At 38.9% G+C, this 18,701-nt stretch overlaps 1 protein-coding gene across 1 annotated transcript in view; it reads left to right on the top strand.

The window, feature by feature from the left end:
- CRLF3 (cytokine receptor like factor 3) overlaps positions 1 to 18,598 on the top strand; it is a 43,284-nt gene extending 24,686 nt beyond the window's left edge. The window contains exons 7-8 of the mRNA XM_079904140.1: positions 9,591 to 9,703; positions 10,575 to 18,598. Coding sequence (XP_079760266.1) covers positions 9,591 to 9,703; positions 10,575 to 10,831 — 370 coding nt within the window. The 3' untranslated portion in view covers positions 10,832 to 18,598. The remainder of the gene's footprint in view (positions 1 to 9,590; positions 9,704 to 10,574) is intronic.
- The last annotated feature ends 103 nt before the right edge of the window (positions 18,599 to 18,701 follow it).

Below are 18,701 nucleotides of genomic sequence, written 5' to 3'. Positions count from 1 at the left end.
GTCAATTATGTCAAATGTTGCTGACCCAACAGATTAGAAAAGGACTGAGAATTGGCCTTTGGGTTTGCAGCGTGGACGTGGATTGGTGACCCTGACATGAACAGTTTCAGGGGAGCTGTGGTGGAGGGAAGCTTGATTAGAGTGGGTTCAAAAGAGAGATTGGATCTTTGGGGACCAATAGATGCATAGTAGCACCATAGTTCTGAATTTTTCCACTACTGGAAACTTTTTGGAGAAATAAAGAGGTGGGGGGTAGGGACCCATAAGTACTTTTTCAACAGAACTAAGAAATACAGAAAACTCAAATTCCAAATTAGCTGTAAAGGCCCCCTAAGACACAACTAGCCTGGAAATCATGAGTTTGCTGGCCAGTCTCAGAAATCTCCAAATATTCAGTCCCACAAGGAGAAGACTCCACCCTAAGACTATAAACGGGGCCAAGACTGAACAGTGCTTGAGTGTTCTTGAGGAAGCAGAGAGAAAAGGTGGGAAAAATGTCCAGGGGAGTCACAGTGCATCATCTTAGGAAGCAAGGACTGTGTCCCTTGGTGACAGTGGAGAGTAGTTTATAAGCAGCCTTTGAAGAGAACTGAGGTCTGGCAATAGAAGCTCTTTTGAACCAGATTACGTTTTTGAGTGTCAAAGGAGATGTGGCTTCACAGAAGAGCCATATTATAAGGCAGGACCTTCCTATAGCAATGGAGGACAGGCTGTAGAGCTGTAAATCTGAAAGTCACCCTTCACTTAGTTTTTTTTTTTTTTTTTTTCTGTCCACACTGAGTGGCATGTGGGATCTTGGTTCCGCAACCAGGGATCAAACCCAGGCCCGCAGCAGTGAAAGCACTGAGTCCTAACCATTGGACTTCCAGGGAATTGCCATCTTCATTTAGTTTTTTAAAAAATGGCTTCCACCAGTGTTTTGCAATTTTTTTCTTGTCTTGTTACACTGGCTAGGAAGTATAATTTTGAGTAGCAGTGTTGAAAGCAGACATCCTTGTCTTATTCCAGATCTTAGCAGGAATATATTCAGTCTTTCACATTAAGTATGATGCTAGCTGTAGGGTTCTTTTGTAGACACCCTCTATAAGGTTAAGGAAGTCCCCTTCTGTTCTTAGTTTGCTGAGAGTTTTATCTATAAATGGATGTTTAATTTTGTCAAATTATTTTTATATATTAAGATAATCATATGGTTTTTCTTCTGTTGATATGGTTACGATAGATTTTTTTAACATTGGATCAGCTTTGCATTTCCATGAGAAACCCCACTTGACCATGTATTATTCTTTATATATGTTGCTAAATTTAACTTTTATATTTTTTTGAGGATTTTTATGTCTCTTCAGAAGAGAGATATCTGTCTGTTTTTTCTTATGATGTCTTTGGTATCAGGGTAATTGCTAGCCTCATAAAGTGAGGTGGGAAGTATTTCTTCCTCTTTTATTTCTTAGAACTGTTTGTGAGAATTGGTATTATTTCTTAAATGTTTGGTAGAGTTCACCAGTGAATTCGCTATCCTGGAATTTTTTTTTGTTGGAAGATTTTCAATTTCTATAATAGATATAAGACTATCAGTTTCATTTTAAGAGAGGATAAAAGCTATTTTAGGATTTGTATAGTAAGGAGTATATTTCTATATCAAAAATCCTTGTTTACTATGACTTGATAAGACATCCCTTCCTTCTCTTTCTTTTTCCTGACAGGTCAAGCTGTGCTATGACCCTCTTTTTTGACATATGGCTTATTCTTTATTCCTTGGGCTAGTTTCCTGTTAGTGACACAGGCCAACTAGCTGTGTTCCTGGAAGCACTTGCAGTCTTCCCAGCAGTGTGTGAGGGTCCTGACTGATGTCACTGCATCCTTGTCAGTATTCAGTATTACTGTTTTTACCTAATTTGTAGCTGTAGGACATAATAATATTTTCATTTTCTTTCTTACATTTATCATAAACTTGGATATTTTTCATAATATATTATGATATATTAGCCAAGCAACTGAATTTTTGGATCTTTGCTCCAGGTGTTCATTGTGAGAAGAAGGAAGTTTGAGATTATATGAGAATTTGCCACTTAAATCCAGTCAGTTAGCCAAAGTGCCAGAGTAGTAGGAATAGATTAACTTTCTTGCTGCCATCGAAATTTTTCCTTTTTGTTCTGAACCATGTTCTTTCTCAGAATACTTTACCTTTGAGAAAAATTATCACCTAGAACTTTCTACATGACTCTATGTAATGGATGCATTCCTACCAACTTGTGCATAAATTGATTTTTTTTATTAATTGTATCTCCGAGGTCACTGTACCCTACTATGAATTATTTTGTATACCATTTTTCTTTTTTTATATACTTTTTATATTTGGATGATTTATGGCAGAGTTTCTTTTTTTTTTTTTTTTCTTTTGCGGTACGCGGGCCTCTCACTGTTGTGGCCTCTCCTGTTGCGGAGCACAGGCTCAGGACGCGCAGGCTCAGCGGCCATGGCTCACGGGCCCAGACGCTCCGCAGCACGTGGGATCTTCCCGGACCGGGGCACGAAGCCGTGTCCCCTGCATCGGCAGGCGGACTCGCAACCACTGCGCCACCAGGGAAGCCCCTATGGCAGAGTTTCTTATAGGACTTGTTTATGTGAGAGAACCGCTTGGGTAGTTTTTTAGGAAATAATGTCCTCACTACTTGTCTTGCAATTTAAAAATTCAAAGATTTTAGGGACTTCCCTGGCAGGAAGTCCAGTGGTTAGGACTTGAAGCTTTTGCTGCCGGGTCCCCAGGTTCAATCCCTGATCGGGGAACTAAGATCCCACAAGCCGTGCGGTGTGGCCAAAGGGGGGAAAAATTCAAAGATTTTAAACTTCCATTCTATTTCTTAGTGAGCTGTGAAAATAATTCTTTGTTAAGGCAAATTAGCTCTTTACTTTCGTGGTTCATTTTATATTCAGAGAAACTTTTATAAGCTTTTAATGCCAGGCTTGTCTTATTTATCAAATGCTGCTAAGTAAGATGCTTTTAGGAACAATTTTGTGATTTATTCAAATAAGGAGTTTTTTTTCCTTCTTCCCAGGATTTTAGTTAATTTCAAGAAATTTTACTTGCGTTAATTATTTATTTAAAAAGTTTAATCACAGAAAAAAATGTACACTTGCAATGAGCTAGCCAAACTCAAGGTTGAGAGCACAGTCCTCTAAAAGATTGCCCTCACTTCAGATACCAGCTGCAAGTTCAGGGGTCCCCAGGGCCAATGCTCAGGTTTTATAATTTGCTAGGATGACTCACACAGCTTAAGAAAGCACTTCACTGGACTTCCCTGGTGGTCGGGTGGTTAAGACTCCGCTCTCCAATGCAGGAGACTCGGGTTTGATCCCTGGTCAGGGAACTAAGAGCCCGCATGCTGCAACTAAAAGAGCCCGCCTGTTCCGACTAAGACCTGGCTCAGCTAAATAAATAAATATTAAAAAGAAAGAAAGAGGGGCTTCCCTGGTGGCACAGTGGTTGAGAGTCCGCCTGCTGATGCGGGGGACATGGGTTCGTGCCCCGGTCCGGGAGGATCCCACATGCCGCGGAGCGGCTGGGCCTGTGAGCCATGGCCACTGAGCCTGCGCGTCCGGAGCCTGTGCTCTGCAACGGGAGTGGCCACAACAGTAAGAGGCCCGAGTACTGCAAAAAAAAAAAAGAAAGAAAGAAAGAAAGAAAGCACTTCACTTATGATTACAGTTTTATTATAGCAGAAGGATATATAAATCAGAACCTGCCAAAGGGAGGAACTCATAGTGTGAGATCTGGGAGGATTCCAAAGACAAAGCATACATCTCAGGGATGCAAGGCCTTTTGGCATGACAGTACTCAGAGTACTACGAACCAGGAAAGCTCACTCAAGCTTTGGTGTCCAGAGTTTTTATTGGGATTTTATTGTGGAGGCATGGTTGATTAAATCATTCCCCACCTAACTCAATATCCACCTCCCGTGCCCTCCTAGGAGAATAGGCTGACATCATGTAGCTCAGAGCCTCAACCCTGTAATCATATGATTGGTCTTTCTGGAGTGACCTGTTCCCATCCTGAGTCATTTTGTTAGCATAAACTATCTAGGGGCCCACCTTGAGCACCTCATTAGTATAAACTATCAAATGTGGTCTGAGGGACCCAATAATAACAAAGACACTCCTATCACTTGGGAAATTGCAGTGGTTTAAAGGTTACCTGCCAGGATCAAGCCAAATATTTCATCACACAATACTAAACACAAGTAACTGCTGTCTTCCATCTATAATTAATAATACTAGCAGGTTTTTATTTTTTAGGAAACAACATTAGGGATGTTAGGGATAAAATTCAGGTATCTTGTGTTTCCCACATCTCTCTCTCTCTATGTATGTATTTATCCAGTAGTATTTTGTGTATTTTTAAAATCTTTATAAACATGATTTCAGACTTACAGAAGAATGGCAAGAATAGTACAGAGAATTCCCAAATACCTTTCACCCAGATGCCTCAATATTTGCTTCATCATTTTTCTCTCTACGTTTTTTTTTTTTTTTTGACTGCACCACGTGGCGTGCGGGATCTTCCCCAACCAGGGATTGAACCCATGCCCCCTGCAGTGGAAGCATGGATTCTTAGCCACTGGACTGCCAGGGAAGTCCTCTACTTTTTCTTCCCAAATCATTTTCTGTGAGTATTTTGTAAAAAGAGATTATCAAAATCAGAAAATTAACATTGATATACTATTATCTAACCTACAGACCTTACCAGATTTAGTTGTCCCAATTAATGTCCTTTACAGAAAAGAAAGATCTTGGATCATGTGTTATATTCATTTGTTATGTCTCTTTTAATCTGGAACAGTTTCTCTGTCTCTCTTAAATTTTATGATATTGGCTTTTTTTTTTTTTTTTTTTTGCGGTACGCGGGCCTCTCACTGTTGTGGTCCCTCCCGTTGCGGAGCACAGGCGCCGGATGCGCAGGCTCAGCGGCCATGGCTCACGGGCCCAGCTGCTCTGCAGCATGTGGGATCCTCCCGGACCGGGGCACGAACCCGTGTCCCCTGCATCGGCAGGCAGACCCTCAACCACTGGGCCACCAGGGAAGCCCAGATATTGGCATTTTTTAAGAGTATACGTCTGGTATTTTATAGAATATCCCTCAGTTTGGGTTTTTCTGTTTCCTGGTGGTTAGATTCAGGTTATGCATCTTCAGCAGAAATATTATAGAAGTAATATTGTGTTCTTCTCAGTGCCTTGAATTCTTTTGTATATATACCCAGAAGTGGGATTGCTGGATCATGTGGTGGTTCTATTTTTAATTTTGTGAAGAACCTCCATACTGTTTTACATAGTGGCTGAACAAATTTACATTCTCACGGAGAGTGCTGGTACTTCGTTTAGGATTTTTATTTTTACATCTATTGTCAGCAGAGTTGTTGGCCTGTAGTTTTGTTTTCTTGTAGTGTCTTTCTCTGACTTCGGTTTCAGGATAACGTTAGCCTCATAAAATAAGATTGGAAGTATTCCCTCCTCCTTAGTTTTTTTTGAAGAGTTTGAGAAGGTTTGTTATTTATTCTTCTTTAATCATTTGGTAGAATTCACCAGTGAGGCCACTTGGTCCTGGGCTGTTGCTTACTGATGGTCCTGGGATGTGGTTGATTACTGATCCAATCTACTTTCTAGCTGTAAGTCTGTTCAGATTTGCTGTTTCTTTATGATTCAGTCTTGGTAGGTTGTATATTCGTAGAAGTTTATCCATTTCTTCTAGATTATCCAATTTCCTAGTATATATTATTCATAAGAGTCTCTTATAATCCTTTTTATTTCTCTGGAATTGGTTGTAATGTCTCCTCTTTCATTTCTGACTTTATTTTTGTGTTATCTTTCTTTTTCTTAGTTAATCTAGCTAAGTCTGTCAATTTTGTTGCTCATTTCAAAAAACCAACGTAGTTTGGTTATTTTTTCTTTTTTCTGTTTTTAAAATAAATTTATTTATTATTTATTTTTGGCTGCGTTGGGTCTTCATTGCTGTGCGAGGGCTTTCTCTAGTTGTGGCGAGTGGGGGCTACTCTTCATTGCGGTGCCCAGGCTTCTCATTGCAGTGGCTTCTCTTGTTGCAGAGCACAGGCTCTAGGCATGCAGGCTTCAGTAGTTGTGGCGCGTGGGCTCGGTAGTTGTGGCTCGTGGGCTCTAGAGCGCAGGCTCAGTAGTTATGGTGCATGGTCTTAGTTGCTCCATGGCATGTGGGATCTTCCCGGACCAGGGCTCGAACCCGTGTCCCCTGCATTGGCAGGCAGATTCTTAACCACTGCACCACCAGGGAAGCCCACGTTTCACTGATTTTTTTGTAATGATGTGCTTTGATTCCTTTCTCGTTTTCTTTAGTGTATCTTCTATGAGTATTTTCTTTGTAGTTATCCTAGGGCTTACATAAAACATCTTGTAGTTATAACAATCTATTTTAAGCTGACAGCAACTTAGCATCAATTGAATACATATACTCTACACTTTTACTTCTTCCTCCTCCACACTTATTATTGATGTCACAAATTACATAGTTTTTATATTGCTTATTCATTGACATATATATATATATAGTTTTTGCGGTACATGGACCTCTCACTGCTGTGGCCTCTTGCGTCACGGAGCACAGGCTCCAGATGCGCAGGCTCAGCGGCCATGGCTCACGGACCCAGCCGCTCCGTGGCATGTGGGATCTTCCCGGACTGGGGCACGAACCTGTGTCCCCTGCATCAGCAGGAGGACTCTCGACCACTGCGCCACCAGGGAAGCCCTGACATATTTTTATAGTTATATTTTTTACACTTTTGTCTTTTAATTTCTACACCAAAATTAAAAGTGATTTATGCACCACTGTTAAAGTATTACAGTATTTATTTGCCTATATACTTTTACCAGTGAGCTTTATATTTTCACATACTTTCATGTTGTGTTTAGTGTCGTCTTGTTCTAACTTGAAGAACTCCTCCTAGCATTTCTTATAAGGCAGGTTTAGTGGTGATGAACTCCCTCAGCTATTGTTTATGTAGGAATGTCTTTATTTTTTTCTCATGTTTAAAGGACAGTTTTGCTGAATATTGTATTTTTGGTTGGTAGGTTTTTTTCTTTAATCACTTTGAATATATCATCTCACTCCTTTCTGACCTGTAAGATTTCTCATTAGAAATACACTGTTAGTCTTATGTGAGTTCCATTGTACATGACAAGTCACTTTTCTCTTGCTGTTTTCGAAATTCTCAGTCTTTGACTTCTGACAATTTGATTGTAGTGAGTTTCAGTGTGATTCCTTGGGTTCATCCTCTTTGGAGTTCTTTAGGCTTCTTGAATCTGAAAGTCCATTTCCTTCCCCAAATTTGGGGAATTTTTGGCCATTATTTCTTTAAACATTCTGCCCCTTTTCCTCTCTCTTCTCTCATAAGTCTCTTAAAATTTCTTCACTCTCATTCTTTTTTCCTTTTGTTCTTCTGGTTGGGGTATTTCAAACGACCTGCCTTCAAGTTTGATGTTTTTTTCTTCCGCTTAAGTGTGATATTGAATTCCTCTCATGAACTTTTCAGTTATTGTATTCTTCAGTTCCAAAATGTGTTCAGTTATTTTTAAAATTTTCTGTCTCTGTAGGTTTTCTAATTTTGTTCATGCCTCATTTTCTTGAGCCTGTAGAGCATCTTTATGATGGATATTTTGAATTGTTTGTCAGATAATTCATATACCTCTATTTCATTAGGATAATTTTCTGAAGATCTCTTTTTTTTTTTTTTCCTGTCTGAGCCAGGTTTCCCTGTTTCTTCATGTTTCATAATTTTGTGTTGGGATCTGCACGTATGGAAAAACAGCCACCTTTCCAAATCTTTATGGCCTTGCTTCATACAGGAGAAGACCCTCACACATGAGCCCAGCTAAAGATCCGGGGGGCCTCTGAAACCTTTTCTGGTGGGATCTGACTTTTCTGGGCTTATGTGTGCAATTTCTCAGTTAGAGAAGCTTGATGGTTTTTTAGGAGCTCATAATCTTTTGCTCCCTCTGGTGCCTGTTTGTGGCACTGCAAGTTCTCTGGTGCTACAGCAGCAGGGTGCCTTCGCTCTCTTTCAGGCCTCCAGGGTATGCTGGCTCCCCATGAGGTGAGACAGATACGATTCCTTTGAGCAGCTCTGTGAAAAGTTAGCACACCAGAAGCAAGTTTTCCTCTTTTCCTTCCCTCCCATGCCAAATTGCACTGCCTGCAGGATGCCACCCCTCACTTTTCTTTGGCCTTTGCAGCATTCAGGCATCTGTGCTATGCCAGTTCTGTCAGTGCTCCAAATGAGTCATGTCAGAAACCCGTCCTTCAGGCCACCTTCCAAAGAGCTAGAATGCTGGAGGCATACTCCACTCCTGTGATTCCTTTCTCAAGGAAAAGTCAGGAGTTGGGCTGTTCTTGCCTGGTGCCAAACTGTGGTAGCCTGGAAGAGGGGTTGACGTGGGGCCAGTGAAATTGCTCTTCTTATCCATTTCAGTACAGCTGTTTTCAGCTTTGTGCTCCTTTGGGACTTTTTAACTGGATTCTGGAAATCTCATAAAGGTATTTTGGTCTGTATATCGTTTTGAAAGTGGTGTTTCTGTGGTAGAATGAGTCCTGGGACGTACAATTCTGCTGTATTTGCTGACATCGTTTTCCTCCTCCCCGTACTTCTTTATGCTGCTGGTTTAGAAGTGAAATGACTTAAGAAACGCACCCACATGTTTACTATGAACCTGTATGTTTGCCACTTTACAAAGAAAAACATTTTGAGGCCACGTTGAGTATAAATAATCTCATCTTCCCTTGATAAATCTACATTCTGCTCCTTGCTAATTTTTCTTTTCCTGTCCTTGCAAAGTCTGGCTTTCTGGAATGCAGGGAAAGATGACCCTGGTAATAGGGATGTAGATTGACCTCTATATCTAAGTTTCCCATTTCTAGAGTACATGATGATGTATTATTTGAGACTAAAACACAAAAGGAAATGCTTAAACTTTCTATGTATGAAGTTCTGCAACCAAAATATGTCCATAACTGTATTATCCTCTTTTGAAAAAGATGATAATGTTTGTTTTTAAATTCTTGATAAACAGTAATCTAATCATTGCATAGACTCTCATACTGAAGGTTTAGGTGATGGCAGTAGTGGTCACATTCATTATAATGGCAAATATGACACATTTTCTACACGTCTAGAGCCAGAATATAGAATAGAAATGTGCTGTCATAGTTACAAATAGTTAACGTCGACTCTGCAGTCAGAATGCTCGAGTTCATGTCCTAGTTCCACCACTCAGCTAGGTGATCAGCATCAGTTTATTTAACCTTATTTTTTTGTGTGTGCCTCAGTCTCCTCATGTATAAACTGGGTATGATACTAATAGTACCTACATCATGGGTTGTTATGTGAACTGAATGAGATGATTTATAGATAGACAAATAGACACAGAGTTTTTAGAACAGTGCCTGGAATTCAGGAAGTCCTGCCTGAATCATCGTTAGCTGTTCTTAAGAGTAATTGTGATGAGATGGCTCTTTTTAAGCATCAGATATCACGTTAAGTAAAAAAGATTAAATGACCTTTCTACCTCATTGACAGAGTTGAAACTGTGGGACAGCCAGACAGAAGAGACAGTATAGGAGTGTGTGCAGAAAAACAGAACGGATACGACTCCCTGCAGCGGGATCAAGCAGTTTGCATTAGTACAAATGGTAAGAGGGAAATTACTGCCGTTCTCTTTGAAATCTATGATTCACTGTAGTAAGATTTGAATCAGTTTCGATATCACACATTATAGCAGAAGATGAAAAAGTTTAGGTCTTAATGGCATATCTATGTGGCTGCTATGTACCAGGCCTTATTCTATACCCTTTAAAAATAACACATTATTTAATCCTTTTAACAGCTTTTTGAAGTGAGGAGTAGTATTATATCCATTTTGTAGTTGATAAAAACAGCCACAGAGAGGTGAAGTAGCTGGCTTAAACTCACATAGCTTGGAGGTGATTGAGCTGGGATTTTCACCAGGCGGTTTACCCCTGGATTCGGTGTGCCTGGGTGATCTGAATTCAACATAGATTAGACAACCTAAATTCGGCGTAGATTAGGGAAACAGGGAGAGAGTTTACATCTGTAGTGTTCTTTGGTCCCTTACTTTGCAGTAATCACACTTTTAAAAATCACTGCCAAGATGTATTAATATTTTGCTGTGTGGGTCAAACAGTAGGTAGCACAAGATTCTTGTTTATTCCATGTGAAACAATCTTGTTCCACAGGATGTAATTTTATAAAGGAGTCAAGTTTCTTTTGATGCCATCCATATGGGAAACTCATGGTCTGTATTTCAAGAGTGGAACCCTGGACCAGAACTCTAAAAAGTTATTAAAGCTTTAACTTCTTCTTCTGCCTTGGGGATGGGGATTAATTAACATATTTAACTGCATTTATCTTTGACCAGTTGGCATTCCAAAATGTTTTCTTTATCTGAATTAGGAAATGAGCTGTATCACCAATAATCTAGAATCTTGTTTCCGTTCTTAGTTATTGCTCACATATGAATGACTCTTTACCTTAACATTTTAGGTGCAGTTTTTGTAAATGGAAAAGAAATGACTAATCAGTTGCCCGCAGTTACTTCTGGGTCCACTGTCACATTTGACATTGAAGCTGTGACTCTAGGATCCAGCAATAATAACGAAGGCGGAAACATCAAGCTTCGAGTAACTATTAGCTCAAATAACAGAGAAGTGGTGTTTGATTGGTTGCTCGATCAGTCTTGTGGTTCTCTTTACTTTGGATGCTCGTTTTTCTATCCTGGGTGGAAAGTGCTGGTATTCTAGATTTTCAGATGATTGGCTTTGGGTTTGCAGGGGTTTCACATAGCTTTCCTCAGCCCAGTTCAGTTGTCATTGGCTTAAAAATGGTTAGATTCATCTCTCAGTTAAGTCATTGGAAACAGAAATTATTTACTGGATTTATTTTCCAATATCTTAGCAATAAGAGGCGTGAATATTGTGGACAAAACAGTAATGCAATCCATTTTATTTTTAGCATAGTGTTAATTGGAATATCACATCACAATAAAAATCAAATTGGCTTTTAAAAGTGTGAGGCGATATAGACAGCCCTATGTACCTTTCCACTGTACTTCTTTTTAAAGTTGGCTGTAAGAACACAAAAATGTAACGTAACTTTTTTTTTTTATTAAATCTTTATCTTTTAAAGATCCAAGGCCATCCAAGACTTTAGAATGAATAGGCAAGAAGAGACCAGGTAGAACGTGCCACCATGTACGCTGTAATGTACACTCTCTTGTGTGTTCTCCACAGGAGTGTTGAATATGCTCTTCATATTCAGGGATTTGTAAGCAGTATTGAATTTTAGCTCATGTTCAGGAATCTTTAAGTCCCAAAAGCATGATAATTTTTGTATTTTAAAAAATTACTGGGCTTCCCTGGTGGCGCAGTGGTTGAGAGTCCGCCTGCCGATGCAGGGGACACGGGTTCGTGCCCTGGTCCGGGAAGATCCCACATGCTGTGGAACGGCTGGGCCCGTGAGCCATGGCCGCTGAGCCTGCGCGTCCGGAGCCTGTGCTCCGCGACGGGAGAGGCCACAGCAGTGAGAGGCCCGCGTACCGCAAAAAAAAAAAAAAAAAAAAAAAAATTACTGAGCAAATGTCTACAACAGGCAACGTGTTTTCTTTTGTTCTTTCCTTGCAGTTCAATTCACAATAGGCTAGAGGGTTTTTACAGGGTAAAACTACTTATGGAAGTAGTATGCACAGCAGTGTTAGCCATGTCCCATGTTTGAAATATGCACAGGTGCATATCCAGCCTCAGTGACGTGCATGTTGTTCTTCCTAGGGTCTGAGCTGCAGTCCAGTTTCATGTCAGTTTCATAAATGGTCTTTTAGTGGACCAAACAAATGTAGGGTAAATACTTGACCTATTTTTTGGAAAACTTAAATTTGTTTAAAATATTTATTTGAAGGACTTAGGATGTAAAAATGATTATCTTGCTATATAACAGCTTAAGCTCTTTTTTCTTTAATGTGAATTTTTTTTTCATTTTTAACAGAAAAGTGGAAAAGCAAGTTTGATATTTTTGTGAGATAATTTATTTGGGGATTCCAGTTCCCTATTAGACAATCATGACCTTTTCCCCTTGCCTTTTTATATTATAAGTAAGCTGTTTTTCACTTGCTTAGTGACTGTTAAGAAGATGTGCTAGAATGTAGATGCCTCGTCCAACTGTCTGAAACAAAATAAAAAACTAAAAGGTATATGTGTGTATTTTTTTCTTTCATGAGATTTAATTAATTCAGGTTTACTTTTTTAAGTAGAGGGAGAAAAGTCATCTTCACTTTTAAGTGGGAGGATCCATATGTATATAAAATGAATAAGTTATATATACATATATAACATATATATTGGCAAGACTGTACTCCCTCCAAAGGGTCTAGGGGAGAATCCTTGTCTCTGGAAGCTTCTAGTGGCCGCAGGCATTCCTTGACTTGTTGCTGCATAACTCCAGTCTCTGTCTTCCCATGGCCTTTGGGCTTTGTTTTTAGCTGGGCTGCGGCAGTCCTAACTAACACCCGGACCACCAGGGTATTCCCTCCTTTGGTCTCTTAAAAGGACATTTCTCTTGGATTTAGGACCCAGTCAGATAATCCAGGATGATCTCAAGGTCCTCAATTTATATCTTCAAAGAAGATATATATTTATATCTTCAAAGACCCTTTTTCCAAATAAAATCACTATCACAGGTTCTGGTGTGGACATGTCTTTTTGTGGGCCAGCGCCATTCAACCCTGAAGATGGTGTTTGGCTGGAGTGGAGTGGTGGTTGGCTGTAAGTTTCTGTCTTGCTAGGCTGCCACCTTCCTGGTCCTTTGGCTACAGAGAGCAGGCTTTTGTTGGGGTTTTGTCTGTGTCTGTTGGTATTTCCATGTTGCTGGCTTCTTCAGCCCCAAGTCTGAGATACGTAAGACAAGAGAACCCTAGGAACGCACAGTACTGAGTTCCTTGAGTTTTGAGGTTCCTCGGCCATCTGTCAGAATCTTCTTATGTTTGTTTTATATTTTTTCCAGGGTTTTTGGTTGTACTTAGCAGGAGGAATAGGGAAATTATGCTATTCCATCTTCTCAGAAGCATAAATTCTGAAGCTATATAATAGATTTTAATATCAAAACAAAAACAGAAGTAGAGATGAAAGGTAAATACGTCTCTTATGAGGGGTTTTCCTGCAGAGGGAGCAGAGTAAGCATCTAGCTCCTGTGTTAAATGTGAAGGATTTAGTTCAAGAAGTGAGATTTATTCAATTATTGAGAACAAACTATTGAGACAACTGTGATTGACGGTCACACACTCATTTAGGTATCTCCTAAACTGGTACAGAACTTGCCATACGTATGTAAATCAACCAGTGTCAGAATGGATAGTTTGCTCAGCTCAGATCTACTGCTGCATTACTTGTTTCCTGTGTCCCATGTCTTCCTCCTTCTTGGATTATTCCTTTATTTTAGTGGAGCACTTCCTCCATTTCCTGAGAAAGGGTGCCCAAGAGGTAAATATTTTGAAAGGTAGAGGTCTGAAAATCTCTTTATCCTACATTTGACTGTGACTCATTAAGAATTCTAGGTTGGAGATCATTTCCCCTCAGAATTTGAATGCATTGCTCTGTTGTCACCTAGGATACAACCAAAAGTTGATGCCGTTCTGGTGCCCATTTGTTTGTAGGTTGTATGTTTTTTCTCTTTGGAAGACTGTGGTATCTTTTTATTCTGTCTTCCTAGGTTGGTATAACACTCAGCTACATAGCTCATTTAACTGCTGACCCTATGGGTAGATGAATTTCTGACACTTACTTTAAACCCACTAGATTATAAATTCCTTGAGCTTTTGTATCTTCTGTAGCAATTATTCTCAATCCTGCTTGCACGTTAGAATTTCCTGGAGAGCTTTTAAAAACAGCAAAAATTCTGATTTAATTGGTACTAGTGGCGCTCACTTTTTTTTTTTTTAAAGAAATGAAATTATTCTGTTATGAAGGCAGATTTGGGAGTAACTGCTCCAAAGTAACCAAAAGTCCAGTCTCCGTAGTAATTTATTTTGTAAATCTAAATTTTCTTTGAAAGACTATCTTTTATTCTGAAATTATCCTTCTTGCTTTTTGTACTGTGTCCTTCTATAACATGAAAGTGACAGTAGATGTCAGGTTTGCTTGTTTTGTTCATAAATCTTATCTGACAAAAAGTCAAAAAATTTTTGAATGTATATTACTGGTCTCTGAAATCCGAAAGGCTGGGATCTACTTACTACTCTACAATTCCTGATATATGGGAAATATATTTCCCATATATATGATAAATACTTTTGAACTAAGACCAGTACTTTTCTTTTTAAAAAACAAAAACCATATTCAGCAAAATAAAACTAATCTCTCACAAAAGCCTATCTCTCATGGAATTTCATGTTGATTAAATGAAAAGTGACCTTTCTGTGTCACTTCTATTCATTAGTCTTACATAAGGCAATGTTAGAAAACTTGCAGTTTTGTAGAGAATTAGACTTTGTTAATGTAATCTCAGGAGACTTCTCCATGTTCTTAAAACAGCTTGTGGAAGAGGGAGCAAGCATGTGGTTTTTCTTTAGCGGTGAGAGCTGAGGATTGAAGTTGGCAAAACCGTGTGGCCATCGGGAAAGGAAACAGTCATGCTAACCAAGAGCAGGTTACTGTGCTAGATCCCCTTGTTGAAGGGGGCATTTTAAGCCCATTTTACAGTTGAAGAAACAAACTCAGTGTCGGTAAGTAACTATGAGTTTTGAAGCTGCAAAGGCACCAAAGTTGGCATTCAAATCCAAGACTATCGACTATCAGTTCTTCTACCAGAATACCCTCTGTCCACACTACCCGATGTCTCAGGGCACCAATTGGAGATTAGACACTTGGAAATACGGCTTACTAAAACATGAGGGAATGTTTCCCTCTCTGGAATTTAAGATTCATGAGGACAGGAACAATGTCTGGCTTATTCATCTTTTTATCCTCATGCTTAGCTTAAGGCAAAGGCCATAGTAGGCGCACAGGAAGTATTTAACGAATAAGTAAGGCTCCTTAAGGCTAATTACCCACATGGCAACCTTGGTCCTTTCCCTACAGGGGTGCACAGAAGAACCAGCCCCCCAGATGAGAAATAGGGATAGACAGGATCCATTCAGAAGAAAATCTTAGTTGAATTAGTGAAGAAGCTAAGATTTATTGGACCCCTGTTACGTTCTAGGTACTTGTATTAGGTGATTCATAAATTTGTCTCAAAATATAAAAAGGTTTTATTCTGATATCTGTATAACTTCACCCCTTCTCTGGAGTAATGAGCAATAAATCTAGCAAAGAGGTATATGATTGTTTAGGGACAGGAGGAGAAAGAAGTGACTGTAGTTTTGATCCATGGGAACTGGGAGAATCCTTGAAACAGGATCTGAGTCTTATTCAACTTCTCATTCCCAGTGCTTGGGACAAGTGCTGGCACACATTCACAGATGATTGACAGAACGGCTGCTAGTGGTAGCATGCTACAAGAGCAGGTGGAAGCTATTTGGGTTCTGAAAAAGAATGGGGTAGCATGGACAGAAATATGATTCCAGGAGATGGTGCACTTGCAGGTAGCCCCTGGTTGAAGCTTTGCCATGTGGATAGGATGGTAGTCAGAAATGGGAAAAGAGAACAGATGAAATATAGTAGTCCAGGAGATAGCCACCCTGTTCTCTAGAACCAACTTTATAACGTGATTCATCCATGTGACACTTCAGTAGCAATCTTGTTTGCCTAAGAATGTACTTGAGTGAATTTTTACCTCTGTATAAAAATCAACCTTACACTTGTACAAGTAGTACATAGGAATAGAATATGCTCCAGAAACTGGATTGTAGACTGTGTACAGAGAACACCAGAATGCATGGTGTGTACCATGCTGTACTCTGGTATCTCACCTGGTTGGAGGGGAGACTGCATACATGAGAGATAAGACTGAAAACATAGTGAATTCAGATCAGGGAGGAAGAATACGATTTTTACACTGTCAACAACTGGGAACCGTCAATGATCCGTTTTAATATGGTACTTGGTATAGTTAATAAAACCTCATGTATTTCCCCTTTTCTAAGATCAGCATACTATTTAGATTAACAAACAGAAAATATAAATTGAATGTTTAGAAACTATTTTTTCACAGTGAACTTCCCGTCTTACTTAATACAAATTTACTATGTTCCAATTCTGTGCTAACCACTTATCCATTATACCTGGTTCCCAGTGGGAAATCATCCCTCTTCTTGAACTCCCTTATCTATTTTTTTAGATTTTTAAAATATAAGAACTACAGAAAATAGGCAGTACATTTAGATTTCAGAAGTGGCACAGTGAAAAGCCACCTTCCTATCTGTCCTTTCATCCAGCCATCTTCTCTGAAAGCAGTTGCTTTTGTGTATCCTTTTAGTCATATTCTGTAACCCAAGCAAATATGGGCATATATTAACTTTTCAAATTTTTAAAAAATGGAACTTATATCTTGGCATTTGTTCCGCATTGGTTAAAAACAAACCTTCCCGATCCCCTTTATATGGCTGTATATTCCACTTATATGGATTATAACTTACTTAACCAGTCTCCTACTGATGACTTGTGTCTAATCTGCTCTTTTCAACAGTGGTCACAGTTTGTTGGTGTACATGTGTTCCAGTTTATCTGTAGGATTAAATTCCTGAAGATGAAATTGTTGGGGCAAAGGTTAAATGCATTGTGATTTTCATGGGAAGTACCAAATTGCTGTCTCCAGAGATTGTACTAATTTATTTTCCCACCAGAAATGTCCTGAGTACCCACTTCCCCATTTTTTACCAACAGTATTATTAGCAGGCTAAATCCATCTGTGTTCTTGATCTCATTCCTTCCTTTTTCTGGTAACTTGCATCTTTGGTCCTCTCTGTGTCTTCCTCAGTATACATACTCAACCTTCCCATCCACTCTCCCCGGTCTCTTCCTTTGCCTGTTTCCCTCTTCCTATGGCCCCATTTTTCACATCTTCATGTTGAACTTCTCCAACTCATTTTCCATTTACTAGGCTCATTAAACCTGTTTTCTATCACTAAACTCCCTTGAAGGTGATATCGTACTCATTTTGTTACAGCACTACTGTTTCCTTTTTGAAACTCTCCTCCTTCGGCTTTGTCACTGCGTATTAGTTCATTTTCATTCCTTCACACTGAAACAAACACCACTCAGTGATTACTTCTTGGGCACTTACTTCACGACGGGCAGTGTTCTAGTAGTTGGATATTTCACCTGGAGGACTACAACAGCATTCTAGTGATACTCCCTCTGTAGAGCTTCTCCCCTCCCAAATTCTTGTAACCATGGCTCACCTATAACACAAATGGGTTTGTGTCATGTCTGTGCAGTAAATCTCCAAATACTTCCTACTGCCTGAAATCCAGTCGCTTAGCATGGCATGTAAAGCCTTCAGTTCATGTGGCAAATGTCTGAACACCAACTAAGACCATGACACAGTACTAAGGCCAGTGAGACTGACTTAGCAGTCTAATGAAAAGGAAACAGGTGCTTAAACGAAACACACACAGTGAGCTTTGGAAGCAGAGGGGTGCTCAGCTCAAAGAATACAAAGCAAGCTATTACTTGTAAATAAAGCAAGCACAGTGGAATTGTCAACACTTCTGTAAAGTTTCCCTCAACTCTTCTAAGTTAATTATTTCAACAAACTATTGACCTCACAGAATGTAGCATACAATTTTATTATATAATATATTGTTTTACGTTATCATTTGTATCCCACTCTTAATCTATGGGCTTTTTGAAGGCCACGATAAATTCTTTTTCATTCAAAAGAAAATGAAAAAACCAAAGATGGATTAACATTAGGTTAACTAATATTGACATTACTCTGGAATATAAATTTTAAAATATTTATGTAATACCATAAATAACATACTAGTTGCAACTGATGTTACTAGAACTGAAAGCAGGATTTCACATTAATTTTTCTCTTAATTTCTTATTAGCTCTGACGGGTGTAATTTTTTTGGATCCTTACTATCTTAGCCGAGCCCAAATTTTTGTGCATGTATTGACAATGCATAATAATAAAAAAAAAAAACAAAACAGAATACAGCTTTTATATTATTGAACTTTATGTACAAAATCATTTGATTTCAAATAAACATTTAATGTAAAAACAAACGTTCTTTTAAACTGAATTTTTTTTTTTACATCTACTGTACCATTCAAATGCTTTATCATCTTACATGATTTCTTCAAAATCTCTTAACAAGGGTACATATAGAAAAGAATTTTTTTTTTTTTATAAATAGAAACAAAGGGATTTTTTCAGCTTTTATTATAAGATGACATAAAAAGTTTACTCAACAGAAGTAATTTCATTACTATTTGGGGGAGGGAATCACCAACTTTTTGTGCAAACAATGCTAGCCTTCTTTTAAGCATTTAAGAGCATAACTGCTTAAGAAATGACATAAGCAATAATTCTACACCTACATCTCCCCTAAAATAATCTATTTTTTTTCTTTTTACATATGTGCACAGCTTTATTAGCAAATTAAAGCCCGAGAAAAATGCTCGAAATCCACTATCCAGAGGCATAATCAGAGTTTACTGTAACTCAGCATTTGGAGAG

The sequence above is a fragment of the Stenella coeruleoalba genome (assembly GCF_951394435.1).
Source record: "Stenella coeruleoalba genome assembly, chromosome: 19".
Lineage (NCBI taxonomy): Eukaryota > Metazoa > Chordata > Mammalia > Artiodactyla > Delphinidae > Stenella > Stenella coeruleoalba.
This window is presented reverse-complemented; position numbering and strand designations above follow the sequence as displayed.